The 14,324-nt window shown below is 44.0% G+C and overlaps 1 protein-coding gene across 4 annotated transcripts in view; it reads right to left on the minus strand.

Moving 5' to 3' along the window:
• SIK3 (SIK family kinase 3) overlaps window positions 1–8,035 on the minus strand; it is a 255,842-nt gene extending 247,807 nt beyond the window's left edge. For all 4 annotated transcript variants that reach the window (XM_043899984.1, XM_043899965.1, XM_043899974.1 and 1 more), the window contains exon 1: window positions 7,730–8,035. In XM_043899984.1, the coding sequence (XP_043755919.1) occupies window positions 7,730–8,002 (273 nt within the window). In that variant the 5' untranslated portion in view covers window positions 8,003–8,035. The remainder of the gene's footprint in view (window positions 1–7,729) is intronic.
• Window positions 8,036–14,324: the final 6,289 nt, after the last annotated feature.

Consider the following 14,324-nt stretch of genomic DNA (forward strand, 5'->3'; position numbering starts at 1 on the left):
GAGATAGAAAATTTCAGTAATAAAACTCTAAGATGCATTAAGAGTATTAAAAAAATTAAGTCAGCTCTTATTTTTTTTTAATCCTTACATTTATTCACTAAATGAATATTTACCAGCATTGTAGTAGGCACTGGACATACAGCAGCAAATACCAACTTAAAATGTCTGCCCTCATGGAGGCGACATTCAGTTATCACACTGTGTGTGCCTCCTAACAAGCCTTAAAAGTTAGCTATTTTCTTTTAATTTTTAAGTAAAATGATTTTTAGAAATTTCAGGCATGTGACAACACTGGCAAAAAACAAATAGCACTGAGCATTTGGACTGATCAAAAGAAGCCCTTAATAAATATTAGAGAAACAAAACTAACAAAACTGTGTGGATGAGGCACTGGGGTGGCAGGAAGACAACTTCACTACATACAAGTTTGCACTTTTTGAATTTTGTGCCATATATTATTCATTTATAGTTTTTGATAAACAACTTTCCAAAAGTTTATTGGCTGGATGGATGGAATGAATTAAATGAAAATTTTCTTCTCCAAAAATTCAGTCTCAAGAAATGTGCTAAGGTAACCTAAAATTTCACATTCAAGTTTTCTGGAGAGAGCAAAGAGAAGTAAAGCATACAACTGGTAAGTTCAGACTGAAACTAGCCGAAACTAGGCAGAAATTTGAGGATTTCTCAGAAATTCCAAACCAAAACCTAAATATAGTTTAAGATAACTGGCCAAAAGTATCCAACTGAGTGAGCCCAGCCTACACAGTGGAGCTTAAACAGGCAATGGGTTTGAGTCTCTTTCCTTTTCAGTTTCTGGGAAACGAGGCTGAGTATTTGCAATCTGATTCCTAAGTCTCTGAGACAGTAAATTCTGAGATGAAATACTTACCAGTGTGGCTAAAGACTCCTGGTCTACCATGGATCACACACCTCCTAGACAGAAATATGTTCCTAACATACCTATGCCACTGTTCATCCAACAGTTTTGTCCTCAGCTGATGAAATTTTTAACTCTAAACAGATCCAAAAGAAACTCTTTCAAGCTAATATATCCAAAACCATTGAGGGCTTCTCAAAGACACTGCCAAAGCCATTTATTTAACAAGTATTTATTACATTGGAACAAAAGTCCATGAGAATGTATATAATTTTCATCCTCTGGATGTTATCAGCCATCCACAGACAGTATGACTATACTATTATGCCAGAAGGGACCAATCTACTCACTGTTAGAAAGGAGAAGGTAGGGACTCACCTGATGGGTGAGATCATTCACCTGTGGAACAGGCCAGAGCTTTCAGATCAGAAATTAGAACCATGTAAAGGCAGCTCTAGATAAATGGTCCTCTCGGCCCTCACCTGTATCATCAATGTATGTATCTTGGTGACCAGTTCTCTTCATGAGTTATAAGATGGCACCATCCCTGGAAACTGGTAGTGATCTGGTAAATAGAGAGTCCATCTAAGAAAGGTACCTTCAAAGACAGACCAGACCAACCCAACACTGCAAAAGTATAATTACTTATATTCCCTGGGTGTGAGCTAGATATAGTGGCAAAAGAAAACTATATAAGGCAGACTGTGTTTACGCTCATTGCTTTTTCTGTGCTTCTTTCTTTTTACTTCTTCAGCATTTTTTTTTTAAGTCTTACTGAATTTGTTACAATACTGTTTCTATGTTTATTGGTTGTGAGGTATGTGGGATCCTAGCTCCCTGACCAGGGACTGAACCCACATCTCCTGTGTCTCCTGCATGGCAGGTGGATTTTTTACTGGCTGAGCAAAGTCTGAGATTCTAAATTCTGTTAAGTCCATCTTTCTAGATTCTGAAAAAGAGTTGGAATAGAACATCTCTAAGCTCTTTTTTAGTGCTCCCCAAATCAACAACTATTTGTTGGATGATCATGTTTACTTTGTATGTAAAATGTATGCCATTCTCTTAAAGTGTGAAAAAACAGAAGTTGTTAAAATTTAACACCTCCCCTATTTGAAAAAATGAATCAGAAGAAGCTTTTTTACCCTAAGCCATAAAATATCCAACATGAGTTTTTAAGACATTAATCAGATAACGTCAGTGCTCTGCCTTAATATCCCCTGAGGTCAATCCCTTATTTCATACCCAATTCCATAAAATGGCCTGTAAGACCCATATGATCTGGCCCCTATCTAACCTTCTGATCTCAGTTCCTCAACATCCCTTCTCTCACTGACTAAGCTCTTAGGCATCCTGACCTTGGGTCTAATCTTTAGACAAACCAAGCTTATTTCTACCCAAAGGCTGCTGCACCAGCCATTCCTTCTTCCTCATCTTCCCAAGCTGGCTCTTTCTCATTATTCAGGTGATCAGCGCAAATATCACCACCCTGGAAAGGCCTTCCCTGACACTTTATCTGAAGCAGCACCCTGCCCCAGACACTCTCTAGCCCATTTATTTTTTTCATAGTATTTGTCACTATATAAAGTTATTTGTTTACATGCTTCTCATCTGTCTCCTCCCATAAGAAAATAAGTTCCAAGAAGGCAACAGCTTTTTTCTCTCTTGTTCATGGGGTATTCAAGAGCCAGAGTAGAACCTGGCACAAAATTTGCATTCAGTAAATACCTGCTGAATGAATGAATAGATAACAGAAAAGTTCCATTACTATGCAGAGAGGTTTTAGGTGTTTTTTAGACTTACAGAGACGCTGGTAGAAAGAACGCGTATCTTTTTCTTTTCAGAGCATCCATTTTGTTCTCTTTCATGCCACGAACTAGAAAACATTAGCCAGACTGATGCCTGGAAAATGAAAACAGCACTTCTGGCACAGAAATAACTAGTCTGGGCACCTCTGGCTTGAGCCAGATCTCTGACTTTCTAGGGAGCTGGCACCATAGTCAAAATGTTAAACAGCTTTGATGCTGAAAGTGGAATGCTGGTATTCTGACTCTGGAGAAACTAGTCCAAATCATTCTTAGCTCTTCACAAAAGTTTCAACAAATCTCTATCAAAATGATGTTAGTCATCTTTCAACAGTCATTTCTAGATTATCCAGAGATGGAACTATTCTCCTCCAACGTAACTAATATTCATCTTTAATTTCAATTTCTTTTTGACATAATTCTCTTTTCTATTTACTAATGAATCTTGTTTTCAGCCTTCTAACGAGCACAAGCATCATCCTTAGAGTGAAAACAATACTATTAGCCCACTTTGAGTTGTTCTTCTCATGGAAATGAGTGTGCTAAACCACACAGCACACAAATGTGTCCTGGCTGATCAGTATTTGGAATTGGGTCACAGGGCGAAATGTTTTCTCTGCGTAATATCTAAAGTTAAGAATCCTGACCTTGGCCTTCTAAGTAGCACACCCTGCACCCAAGTGCAAATGTATCCTCAGGCTTGTAGGAATATTTCTTCATACTCTCCATGAAATTTAAGGAGTTCTCTGGAGAAAACACTGCAAACTCTGCTCTGTCACCAATGTGACCAAGTGTAGCTATACAAACACCCTGAGTATTCAAGGCAAACCAAATAAAAGCCAGTATTAGTTACAGTTTTCATTACAGTTACAGACAAGTCTCATAAGTGTTTGAAAAATTTAATGGGAAATTATGTTTTTAAATGTCAATTTCATGAAATTACCCCAAAGTCCACAGGAATGAAATCTACTCTCTCAAAGAGGCACCTGAAATAATAGCAAACTTTTTTTTTACCCTGAAATCACATCATCAGGGTAACATCTACCTACACAAAACAAATGGCACGTGCAACCATGAACTGTTCCAAAGGGGTGAACAGTGAACAAGGGGAACTATGTCTTACTCATCTTCGTTCCAACAGTATCTGATGATGATGAAGATGGTGATAACACTTACCATGTGCCTACTAGGTGCCAGGCACGTTTGTTCGCAAAGTTTCACATACATTATCTTATTTAATCTTCATAACACCCTAATTTGTGAGCAAAGTATTGATACTATTGTCATCTCATTTTATACATGAAGAAATCCAAGCACAGACAGGTTAAATTACCCAGCTATTAAGTAGCAGAAGACCCAAACCCAGGCAGTCCCATCCAAAGCTCAAGCTCTTCCCATAAACCAATAAACACGCAAGTGATGTATATTTATTAAAATACATTTTTAAAGTATTTGACCAATGGCTTTTACAGTCATGGATACTTTCTTTTTAATGCATACAAAATATACCTACTCTTTGTTCCCACTCTTCCAGCCAGTGAAGGTATAATTAGGCACAAGCAACCAACTATAAACAACTGACAGTAGAAAATCTTTTTTTTTTAATCTTCTAAATATTTCACGGTGTCCTACCAAAAGAAGAGGACCAGAGAATCTCAAACCGAGGCTCCTCCACAAAAGGGAACTCAAAGAAGGTGGGACAAAGACAGCCAGGGTGAGCTGCTGACCAAAGTATGTCACAGACGCACATTCCCTCCTGGTAACTGCTCTGCAGTGGCGCTGTAACACTGCAGTGCTGCCAATATTAAGTCTGAGCTCATGAATGCCGTGCTGCAAAAGTCACCAACAACTGAACAGGAAAATATTTCCCATTCTCTACTTGTTTTATTCATCCCAGGGTCCTGATCTAGGAGGTTGGAGAGTTAACAGAATTTGGGAAAGGGCCAGCTTTACCACTTATTGTTGGGAGGAGCACGGTAGCTTGATCAATAAATAAAGTTTACTTTAGCCTCCTGGTCTGTGGAATAGGTAGTATGTGTAAGAGACAGTGACCATAAATATTTCTCTGATGTTCAGAAAACACCTACTACATAACTTCTTTCAACCAACACAAATATCTGAATTACCTGAGTCTGATGATTACATATGGTTATAGGAAAAACCCAGACCATTCAGTGGCTGACAGGGAGCAGAAAGAGAGAAAAAAAAATCACATACCTCTAAAAGACAAAACAAACAAACAAAAAGACACATTCTGAAAACAGAAGAGGAAGATAAAAATAGGTGAAAATAGGTGACTCTCTTTGGTTCCAAGTTACCTGAATGCAGAAGTAAGATAAACACTGCAGCGCCCGGGAGAAAAATCTATCTACCTGAGTAACTGAACAGCAGCTTCTGCAACTGCCAATACCCAGGCACCTTCCTCACCATTATATAACCAGACCCTGGCCTTAATGGGCCATCATACTGTATGTCAACAGTTGTTAGACACATCTGAGCGGCAAGCATTTGAGAAACCTTTCCAAAGTGGATTCAGATAAGCAAGAAGCAGGCCAAAATATGTTCATCATTTACCCAGAGCACATGACAACTCCCTGTGAATTAAGCTTCACGCATGTCGTCAGAGTAATTTAAGCAGCGAAAGAGAGGGTGCCTGTAACTAGGAAATTGCACACTGCTACAGAAACACAAATGAGTGCTGGTGTGGTCCCCTCACACATGCAACTCATTGTCCAAGCCATTTCAGCCTCATTCAAGATTTTGAATATTTCCATACATAGGAATTGCATAACTGCCGACCACAAATGATCAAAGATAAAAACCAACATAAACAGTGACACCCGTTTATAAACAAGCTGATGTTTAAAATGCTGCAGTCCTAAAGGATACCAACAACTTAGAGAAAAACTTAGACACACACACACACACACTGGAAAATTAGAAAGCGGGCAGACCAGCCATAATTAGCCACTGGCTTTGCTGACTACTGAAGATAGAAATGTCTCTATTATGTATAAAGCCAAGAATCAACTGTTTGCAATTACATTTACAAAAACATTGAACCCTCTGTCCCAGATTTTTTTAATCATTATTTTGGTGTATCCAAGGGTTGGGCGATACAGAATTCTTTAAATCATAGATACCATAAACCAGGCAGCCAATTAAGTTCACAGAGGCCATCCCCCAGAGGTCAGAGCAAAATAATCACAGAAGCCCAAGTGATTACTTAGGTGGGAAGGGGAGGGTGTGGAAAAGGAAATACCAAAACAAGGAACAGGGCTGGAACAATTAGAGTTGTTTGTAAACATGAATTTGTCTTGGCTAACTGTAAACACAATAGGAAACACTCAGAGGGGCAGGGATGCACCAGAGTCTTGGTTCAGTTTACTCCCTGTCAGGGTCTGAGGGTAGCATCAGGAAACCTTGGGCTCTGGTATCTCATTCAGCTCAGACCTGCAGACTTGAGGCCCTCTGATAAAAACTGGAAAAAAAAACCCAAAAAAAAGGCCGAAGGGGGCCCCCTCAGAGGAAGTGAAACTGACCAATCAATTTTCCACAGCCACCCACCCCACAACCCTGGTAAGAAGGGCCCTTTAGAGTCTGACAGAAAGGAGGGAAAAAGGAACTTCAGGTCGTGAGAGGGAGAGAAGGCAGAGATAAGTCACTGCCTTCTGAAAACAAGTGATTGCCATACAAGCGAAAACAAGGCAGGAGGCAAGAACCAAAGACGAGGCTGAGGAGGTGAGGGGACCTGATGTGGCTTTGGTAGGAAGCAGCAGCAGCTGTATGGGTTCTTCGTCGAGCTGAGGGAAACACAAACTGCAGTTTTAAATATAATGAATGACTTCACCGAAAGTGTTCATTCAAGTGAGAGATGGAGCAAAGAAAGAAATCTTAAGTAGAAACGGGTTCTGGGAGTCCTATCAAAACCAAGCAGCTCCTCCTGGTGTCTTCAATGCCAAGACTCCCAATGAAGAAGGCCACAGGAAAGAACTAACCGTATTTCCTCCAAAAATGAATTTTGTAGGGAAAATTTTAAACCTGTAATGATATGGCTTCCTAATTGACCTTGCCAATTTCACCACCACTGCTCCACAAATCCCCTGGGAACCAAAGGGCCCAATGAGTGTCCGGATTCTTCACACACCTTCCCAGTCACCAGGCGCCCCCTCACCACTGACAGCCCACCCTGGGTTCTATAAACTGTACAGTTCTGGACCCTCCAACAACTAAATATAACCAGCAATCCAGCTCTCCCAAATTGTTTAACCCCTGATTACCTAGGGCCACCACAAAGCAGGGGTACCGCTGGGTCTCTGTTCCCTGACCCTTTTCCTATGGAAAAACAAACTAATTTTTTTCCTCCTTATTTCCCCATTTTTTTCATCGCCTCCTCCAATAATCTTGTCTGTCCTCAGTCTCTCATTCCCACCATCTAGCAGTCTTGGGCGACCAAATGCTGACGGGTGCCTCTGTCATAAGGTACCAGGTCCCTCATACCTCCCAGTACCTTGTACCCCGCCTCAAGACCCCAGCCATCCTTCTTCCCCTCAAAAACCCACCTGTGTCAGTTTCACCCTTGTTTTCCCCCATCCTCCTTGTCCACATTTCCTATTCCCCTGCCCTCATTCCCGCAGGATTTCCTAATTTCTGGTTTCAGAAGCTTCTTAGCTTACTGTCTCCTGGCGAGTTCCAAACGTCTTCTTCCTCATCACCCCTGCTACGACCCTCCGCACAGCCCGGGGAGCCCCCTGCCCATCCGCGGCTCTCTAGTTCCCCAGGTCCCGGAGCTCAGTGGCCGCTCTGCGCCCCCTCTGCTGTGCAGTCACCCTCTCCCGGGTCCCCCGGTGCCCGCCGCCTCCTGCTCTCCCTCTCCTCACTCCTGCCCGATAACCCCCTACCCGCTTCCCCGGTCCCCAACGCACTCCGGAGCCCCGCTCGCGGCGCCGACCCCTCCACCTCCGTGTCGCGGGGCTCCCCTTCCCCCGCCACACTCGGACGGTCCCGGGCCGCGTAGCCCCGCCGCCGCCCGGTCCCGCCGCGCCACTACCTTGGCCTTAGTGACGAGGTGCGTAGCCCGCTTGACCACCGCGAAGTTGCCCTTGCCGATGGTGCGGTCGATCTCGTAGTAGCCGATGCGAGCAGGCACCGGCCCGCGGGAGGCCGGGGCTGGGGGACGCGGCGGGCCAGCCGCCGGGGGCACAGCAGCGGGGGCGGCCGGGGGTCCCGGGGCGGGCGGAGGCAGCAGGCGGCCGGCCGGCCCGGCTCCCCCCGCTCCGGCCCCGGCAGCCCCGCCAGCTCCGCTCGCCGCCGCCGCCGCCATCTTGTTGTGCAGTGAAACCTCCGGGGCCGCGGAGAGCCGGCGGGGGGGGGGGGGGGGGGGGGGGGGCGGGGGGGGCGGGAAAAGAGGTAGGGGGGGCAGCGGACGTCACTCCAGGAGGCGGAGCGCCCGCGCCGCCCGGGCCGGGAGCCATGGCAACCTGTCGTCACGTGCCGACGCGCGTCACTGCCCGGAGCCATGGCAACCATGACCTCACCGGCTCGCTCGACCTTCCCGCGTGGGCCCGGTTCCTCCGGCGCCGGCTCCTGGGTGCCCCCCTCCGGGGAGGAGACAGTGGGTACCGCAAGTGTGCCAGCCAGTTCCAAGCCATCGCAGCGTTGGCCAAGTCGGGGGGTGCTTGTGCCTGACCCAAAACCTGCCCTCGATCCCCCCAGGAACTGCTAATGTCACCCCCTACTGTGACCTCTGTCCCAGTTCGGCAGTCACCCAGCCTCCTTTAAAGCAAAGTATTTCCTCATCATCAAAAATATTAGCACTGTCCCACTTTAGCCCTTGAGGCCCCAAAGGCAGGAACAACTACATTACTGAAGCAACTGTAACCAAGTCGGTAGCGAGGCAGGGGAATTCTTCAGTAAAATTCCTTCCTCTTACAACCTGGTACAACCAATCTAATTGTCACCGAATGTAGAAGAATAGGGAAACTAGGATTTGCGTGTACAAGGGCGGAGAATCAGCCCAAACACGCATTTCAGTCATTGGGTGGGTGAGACCCAAGCAGGGACGTCATTTTCCTTCCTCCCACCCCTTCTCTGAACAATTCTATAGCTAGATGATTGTCAAAGTGCCTGCATCCTATTTCTGTCACTTGTATAACCCTGGTGAAGCAATGTGCGCATTGTCCAGTGAGTCACCTCATGGTTAAGGACTATTGGTCTGTTGGGCAAAATAAATAAGTAAATAATAAAATAAAAATTCCACCCCTACCAGCGACCTTCCAAGGACATTAAAGGTGATCAAATCAAATTCCAACAATAAATCTCATATCGCTTTTCTCTTCTCTGTTATCTGCCTTTCTGCACCCTCCAGAGCCCTCACCAGCTCCCAGGTTTCCCCCCTCCTTTCTCTCCTCCCTCTGTTAAGTAGATTTGCTTTAACAGCTTCAGGTAAGGCTGGGGAGGGGTAGGCTACTTGGCTATCAATAACAAGATGTTCTGAGCAGTCAAGGGCTTTCCCAGGGGCTCAGGGGTAAAGAATCTGCCTGCAATGCAGGAGACTTGGGAGATGCGGGTTCGATCCCTGGATAGGGAAGATCCCCTGGAGAAGGAAATGGCAACCTATTTCAGTATTCTTGCCTGGGAAATCCTGTGGACAGAGGAGCTTGGCGGGCTATATCCAAAGGATCACAAAGAGTCGGACACAACCGAGCTTGCACACATACTGGGGTGGCAAGTGGGGAGGAGGGAAGGCCATGAACAGGCCAATGTTGAAATGTATTCCACTTTCCAATCCTGATTCCTCTATATCTATTTCTCTCTCAATGGCAGAACTGTGTTGTCAGGTCACTACATGTACAATACTAAAAATTGACACCCAATGCACTGTGAATGTGTGAGAAGCAGAGCACCTATTTACTCTCTCTGACCAAAAGATATTTATTAGCTCTCTGATTCCTCATCTGACTGTGAGTAATCTCTGGGACTAGGACAGAACAGGGAGGTCATTCCACGATTTCTTGAATCAATCCCCTGGCGGCTGTTCCAAATTGCCAACACAATTAACACTAATTGGCTTCTTTACTAGCAAATGAGGATAAGGATGAAGTGGTCCTCAGCTTCTGGCACTGGTTAAGCCCTTTCATTGGTTGAGCTCATTCAGTCCCAGATAAATGATGGTGTGCAGCCAGCCTCTTTTAGCACTTCGACCCTACTCACCTGACTCTAACAGGAACTGTACATTAACGTTGGTGCCAGGCCCGAGGGTCCTAGTTTTACCATCTTCCTAAGGAAAGGAGGAGAAGGAGGGTCCCAACAGGAAACTTATGAGAAATAAAGCAAGGGGAAAAAAATCTTTTGCTCTGAGGGCTGTGGGAGCAGCACTGAATCCATCAACTTTGCAGCTTCTCCTTTACTTGTAGAGATCGTTTGAACATCAAGTACAGCAACTTTTGCTGCTCCCTCGAGGGTGTCAAAAATAAAGAAGCCTCTGGGGAGAAACTAGAAAATGGAGCATTGGTCTAAGTCCCCAGGAAAAGAGGCAGATAACTCTTGTCCCTAATAATGGCCAGACTGTGTACACTGTGTGTTAAGTGATTTACCCTCTTTGCCTATATGGATAGAGGCCAGTAACTGTGCCCTATTGAGACTTGGACAAAGACTTGCTGGAGATTTCCCTGAAGAGTCTTTGGTGAGAAGAATATAGAAAATTAGGGAGGGGATTGATCAACAAAGATCATCAGGGAAAAAGGAAAACTGTTTAAATGTATGCATTTAATAATTATTTATTGAATACCAAGACTGAGTTAAGTCTGGGGAGGAACTCAGAGTCAGTGTGTGATTCAGTTGCTCAGTCGTGTCCAACTCTTTGCAACCCCATGAACTATAGCCCACCAGGCTCCTCTGTCCGTGGAATTTTCCACGCAAGAATACTGGAACAAGTTGCCATTTCCTCCTCCAGGGGTTCTTCCCAACCCAGAAATCAAACCCACATCTTTTGTGTCTCTTGCATTGGCAGGCGGATTCTTTACCACTAGCGCCATCTGGAAAGTCCACTCACAGTCAAAAACAATTTGCCAGGCACTACACTAAGCAGTTTTACTTAAATGAACTTATTCCTCAACAACCCTGTGAGACAGGATATATTATTATTCCCATTTTGCAGAAAAGGAAAATGAGGCACAGAAGGATTAAGGGAGTTGATCACAGTCATTGAGCTAAAAAGTAAGTCCCAGGATTAGGATTCAAACCCAGGCAACCTATCTCTGAAACAGAGATCCTCCCCCACAGGATTATAACTAGCAGCTATAGGAAAGTAGCTAGTAGGAAAACGTAGTAGCTTGTAGGAAAAGCAGTTTCCTCCTCAATCTCAGTTTAGACCCATGGGAGAAGAAGATTTGAGAGTTCTGGAGCAAAGGACAGAGCAGGCACCAGATCATATCAATAATGACAGGGACTTCCCTGGTGGTCCAGTGGCTAAGACTCCATGCTCCCAATGCATAGGGCCTGGGTTCGATCCCTGGTCAAGGAACTAGATCCCACATGCCATAGCTAAGACCTGGCACTGCCAAATAAATAAGTAAAAATATTTTTTAAAAATAAAAATATTTTTTAAAAATAGAACAGATTTTTTTAAAAAAAATAGCAGATTGCAAAACTGATTGACGTGCTGCTTCACTTGCAAGTAGATCCATGAAGAGATTCACTGCTTATTGTACCAGTGTTTTGCTGCCCTAGAAAATAGGTGGGAAGGTGTGTTCCTGCCCTTCTGCATATTCAGAGGGGTGGCTTGGGGGCTGAAATTCTTGGAGCCCTGCTGTCCAGGGTGAAGGCAAAAACTCCGCCACCCGGCTCCCAATCCACCTCCATAACCAATGCACTCTTTTCTGCAAAAGCAAAAGATAGACTCAAAGATGAAAGTGAGACATTTCCTTCCATAATGTCATTGTGTTTTGTTTCTAAAACTTGAAAAGGGCAAGCCAAGACATTCTTGATGGATAGGGTAGGCCCTTAGGAACTTCTGAAAGCGATGCAAAACCTATGAGGACTTAAGGTCTGCGTGGGGAGTGATATAAGCCTCGGGAGGGAATATATGAACTCTTTGAGGTTCGATCCCTGGGTTGGAAAGATCACCTGCAGGAGGGAAAGGCTACCCACTCCACTACTTTGGCCTGGAGAATTCTATGGACTATATAGTCCACTGGGTCCAAAGAGTCGAACACAACTGAGTGACTTTCACTTTCCCTTTTATGATTTTAAAGGCCCTCTGCAGAGCAATTTACCAGCAACCGAGAGGGAAACTGCAGCCTCACCACATAGCTCCAGAGTCTCAGAGGCATCAGGACCTTGAAGAAAATCTAAGCCCTCACTTTTCATTATCTCAGCTCATTACCGCTCAGAAAGAAGCAAAGCATTATTCAGAAATTCTGTAGGCCAAAAGGCAACATTGTGCAATGTTTGCATGCCACATATTGCCAAACAAGGCAATTATTAGCCAATTTTTTAAAATATTTATTTATTTATTTGGCTGTGCCAGGTCTTAGTCGCAGCATGTGGACTCTTTAGTTGTGGTGTGTGGGATCTAGTTCCCTGACCAAGGATGGAACCCAGGTCTCTGGGTTGGGAGCACAGAGTCTAAGCCACTGGCCCCCCAGGCAAGTCCCTGCTAACCAGTTTATAATCTATAATCCTGCCATCGCGTAGAAAGCGGGCAGAAAACTGTCGTATACACGTTGTTGAGACATTCAGTGAACGTGCATCTCCTCTCTATTTCGGCAGTGCTCTGAGTTACCACCTCAGCTACGTGACTCTAACCTTGCCTTTCCTGTCCCAGACCAACCCAGTCATGTCCAAGTGCTTCCTCTGGGTGCCCAGAAACAGGTCTGAGCAAAATAAGTACATACTCTCCTGCTGTAAAATGTCCTGGGGAGGGGGCTTGAGAACAGCTAATAAGCTTTCAATCTAGGATTTTCTGTTCAGCTTGCTCACATTTTGCTTCTTAATGGAACCATTTGAGCTAAATGAAGCAAAAAATTACCCTTACTACTTTGCATATGTTCTAGGATACAATTTAAGCATTTTTAGATTATTATTAAATAGTTTTCCCGTAGATCATCCAAAAGATCTCTAAGAATGACTTTTTTAAAAGATTTTCTGCATTCTCAGATTTGACTATATTATCATTTAGGATCGATGTTTTCCTCAAGTAAATACACCTGTTGTTTTATAAGGAAAATCAGTGGAAAAACATATTTAGTGGAGAAAAAGAGTTCATTCAGAACAACTTTTTTTACAAAAGGATATGCTCCTTAATGCAAGTTACACTTAGTTACCCTATAAATCAACTCCCAAATATTTACACTAATTTAGAAAGAAGTGTTTAATGATTTGTTTCTCTCAAGTTAAAAGTGTGCTATTCAACAAACATTAAGATTTTGGCATTATGTGGATCCTTTTTTCCTCCTTGAATATAGAAGTGTATCTCAAATCTAGGAATTCACCATATTTCATAGAAAATAAACATGTGCTTCCAAGGTCTATCTCAGACAGTTCTTTATTTCCCTAGTTCTAAACTGACAGAATTGCATCTTTCCTCCTTTTCTTTATTCTTTACAAAAATATTTATTTATTTATTTGGCTGCACCAGTCTTGGTTACAGAACATGGGATCTTAAGTTGCAGCATGCAGGCTCTTTCTTAGTTGCAGTATATGGGGTCTAGTTCCCTGACCAAGGATGGAACCCAGGTTCCCTGCACTGGGAGCATGGAGTCTTAACCACTGGGCCACCAGGAAGTCCCTTTCCCTTCATCTTCACATCTCTCCTAAGAGGGCATCCTCTCTGCTGCACCTGCCTTGGGAATTGCATCTGAGTTTTTAGTGCTTACCTTCAAACAGACTTGCATTTTTTTGGAAAACAGTGCAAGAGACACAACCTTTATTGCAGTTTCCCTACATTACAATTGGGGTTTGCTTAAGTTTTCTACCAGCCTTTCCAGCTACTGGCTAAGAAAAATTTGTACTATTGGGATTGATTTCTGTAGGCAGCTGACCCACCTTTGTTTGCTTCATCCCACCACAATTTTCTTCAGTTAAACTAGAAATCTTCATCCATCTTCATCTCTAAGCCCGAAAGAAACCCTTTCCCTTGTCTGCAGAGACACCTGCTGGTCAAAGTTCTAAACTACATGATGCCTAGCAGGACTCCCTCATGCCACTACAGCCTTCTAGTCCTTTCTGTTTCAACTGCAGGCGGTTGAAAACCACAAACCCACAGCAGGAGCCAGGAAATTGGAATCCAAATGGAAGCTGGCTCCAGGAAGCTGGATGTCTTTATGGCCAAATAGAAAGTACAGTGGGCTAAAGTTACAGTGGTACTTTGGGCTTGGGATAACAGTCCACAACTGCGGTTTTATGCCACCCAACGATATCTCCAATTATCCTTAAGAGTCCTCATGGCATTTTAAAAGACTTACTTCTTAAAGGTGAAATTATTTCTGTTGGTTCTTATTTTCAAAATAATTTTATACTCCTTTGACATGTTTAAAGGGCAGCCTGGAATAATGAGTGAAAAGAGCAAGGGTTAGACCATGCTTAGACAGTTAGACCTACTGAAGGGCTTTTCCATTTACAGGCTCATCTCTGAGCCTCAGTTT

The sequence above is a fragment of the Cervus elaphus genome, chromosome 1 (genome assembly GCF_910594005.1).
Source record: "Cervus elaphus chromosome 1, mCerEla1.1, whole genome shotgun sequence".
In the NCBI taxonomy this organism is placed as follows: Eukaryota; Metazoa; Chordata; class Mammalia; order Artiodactyla; family Cervidae; genus Cervus; species Cervus elaphus.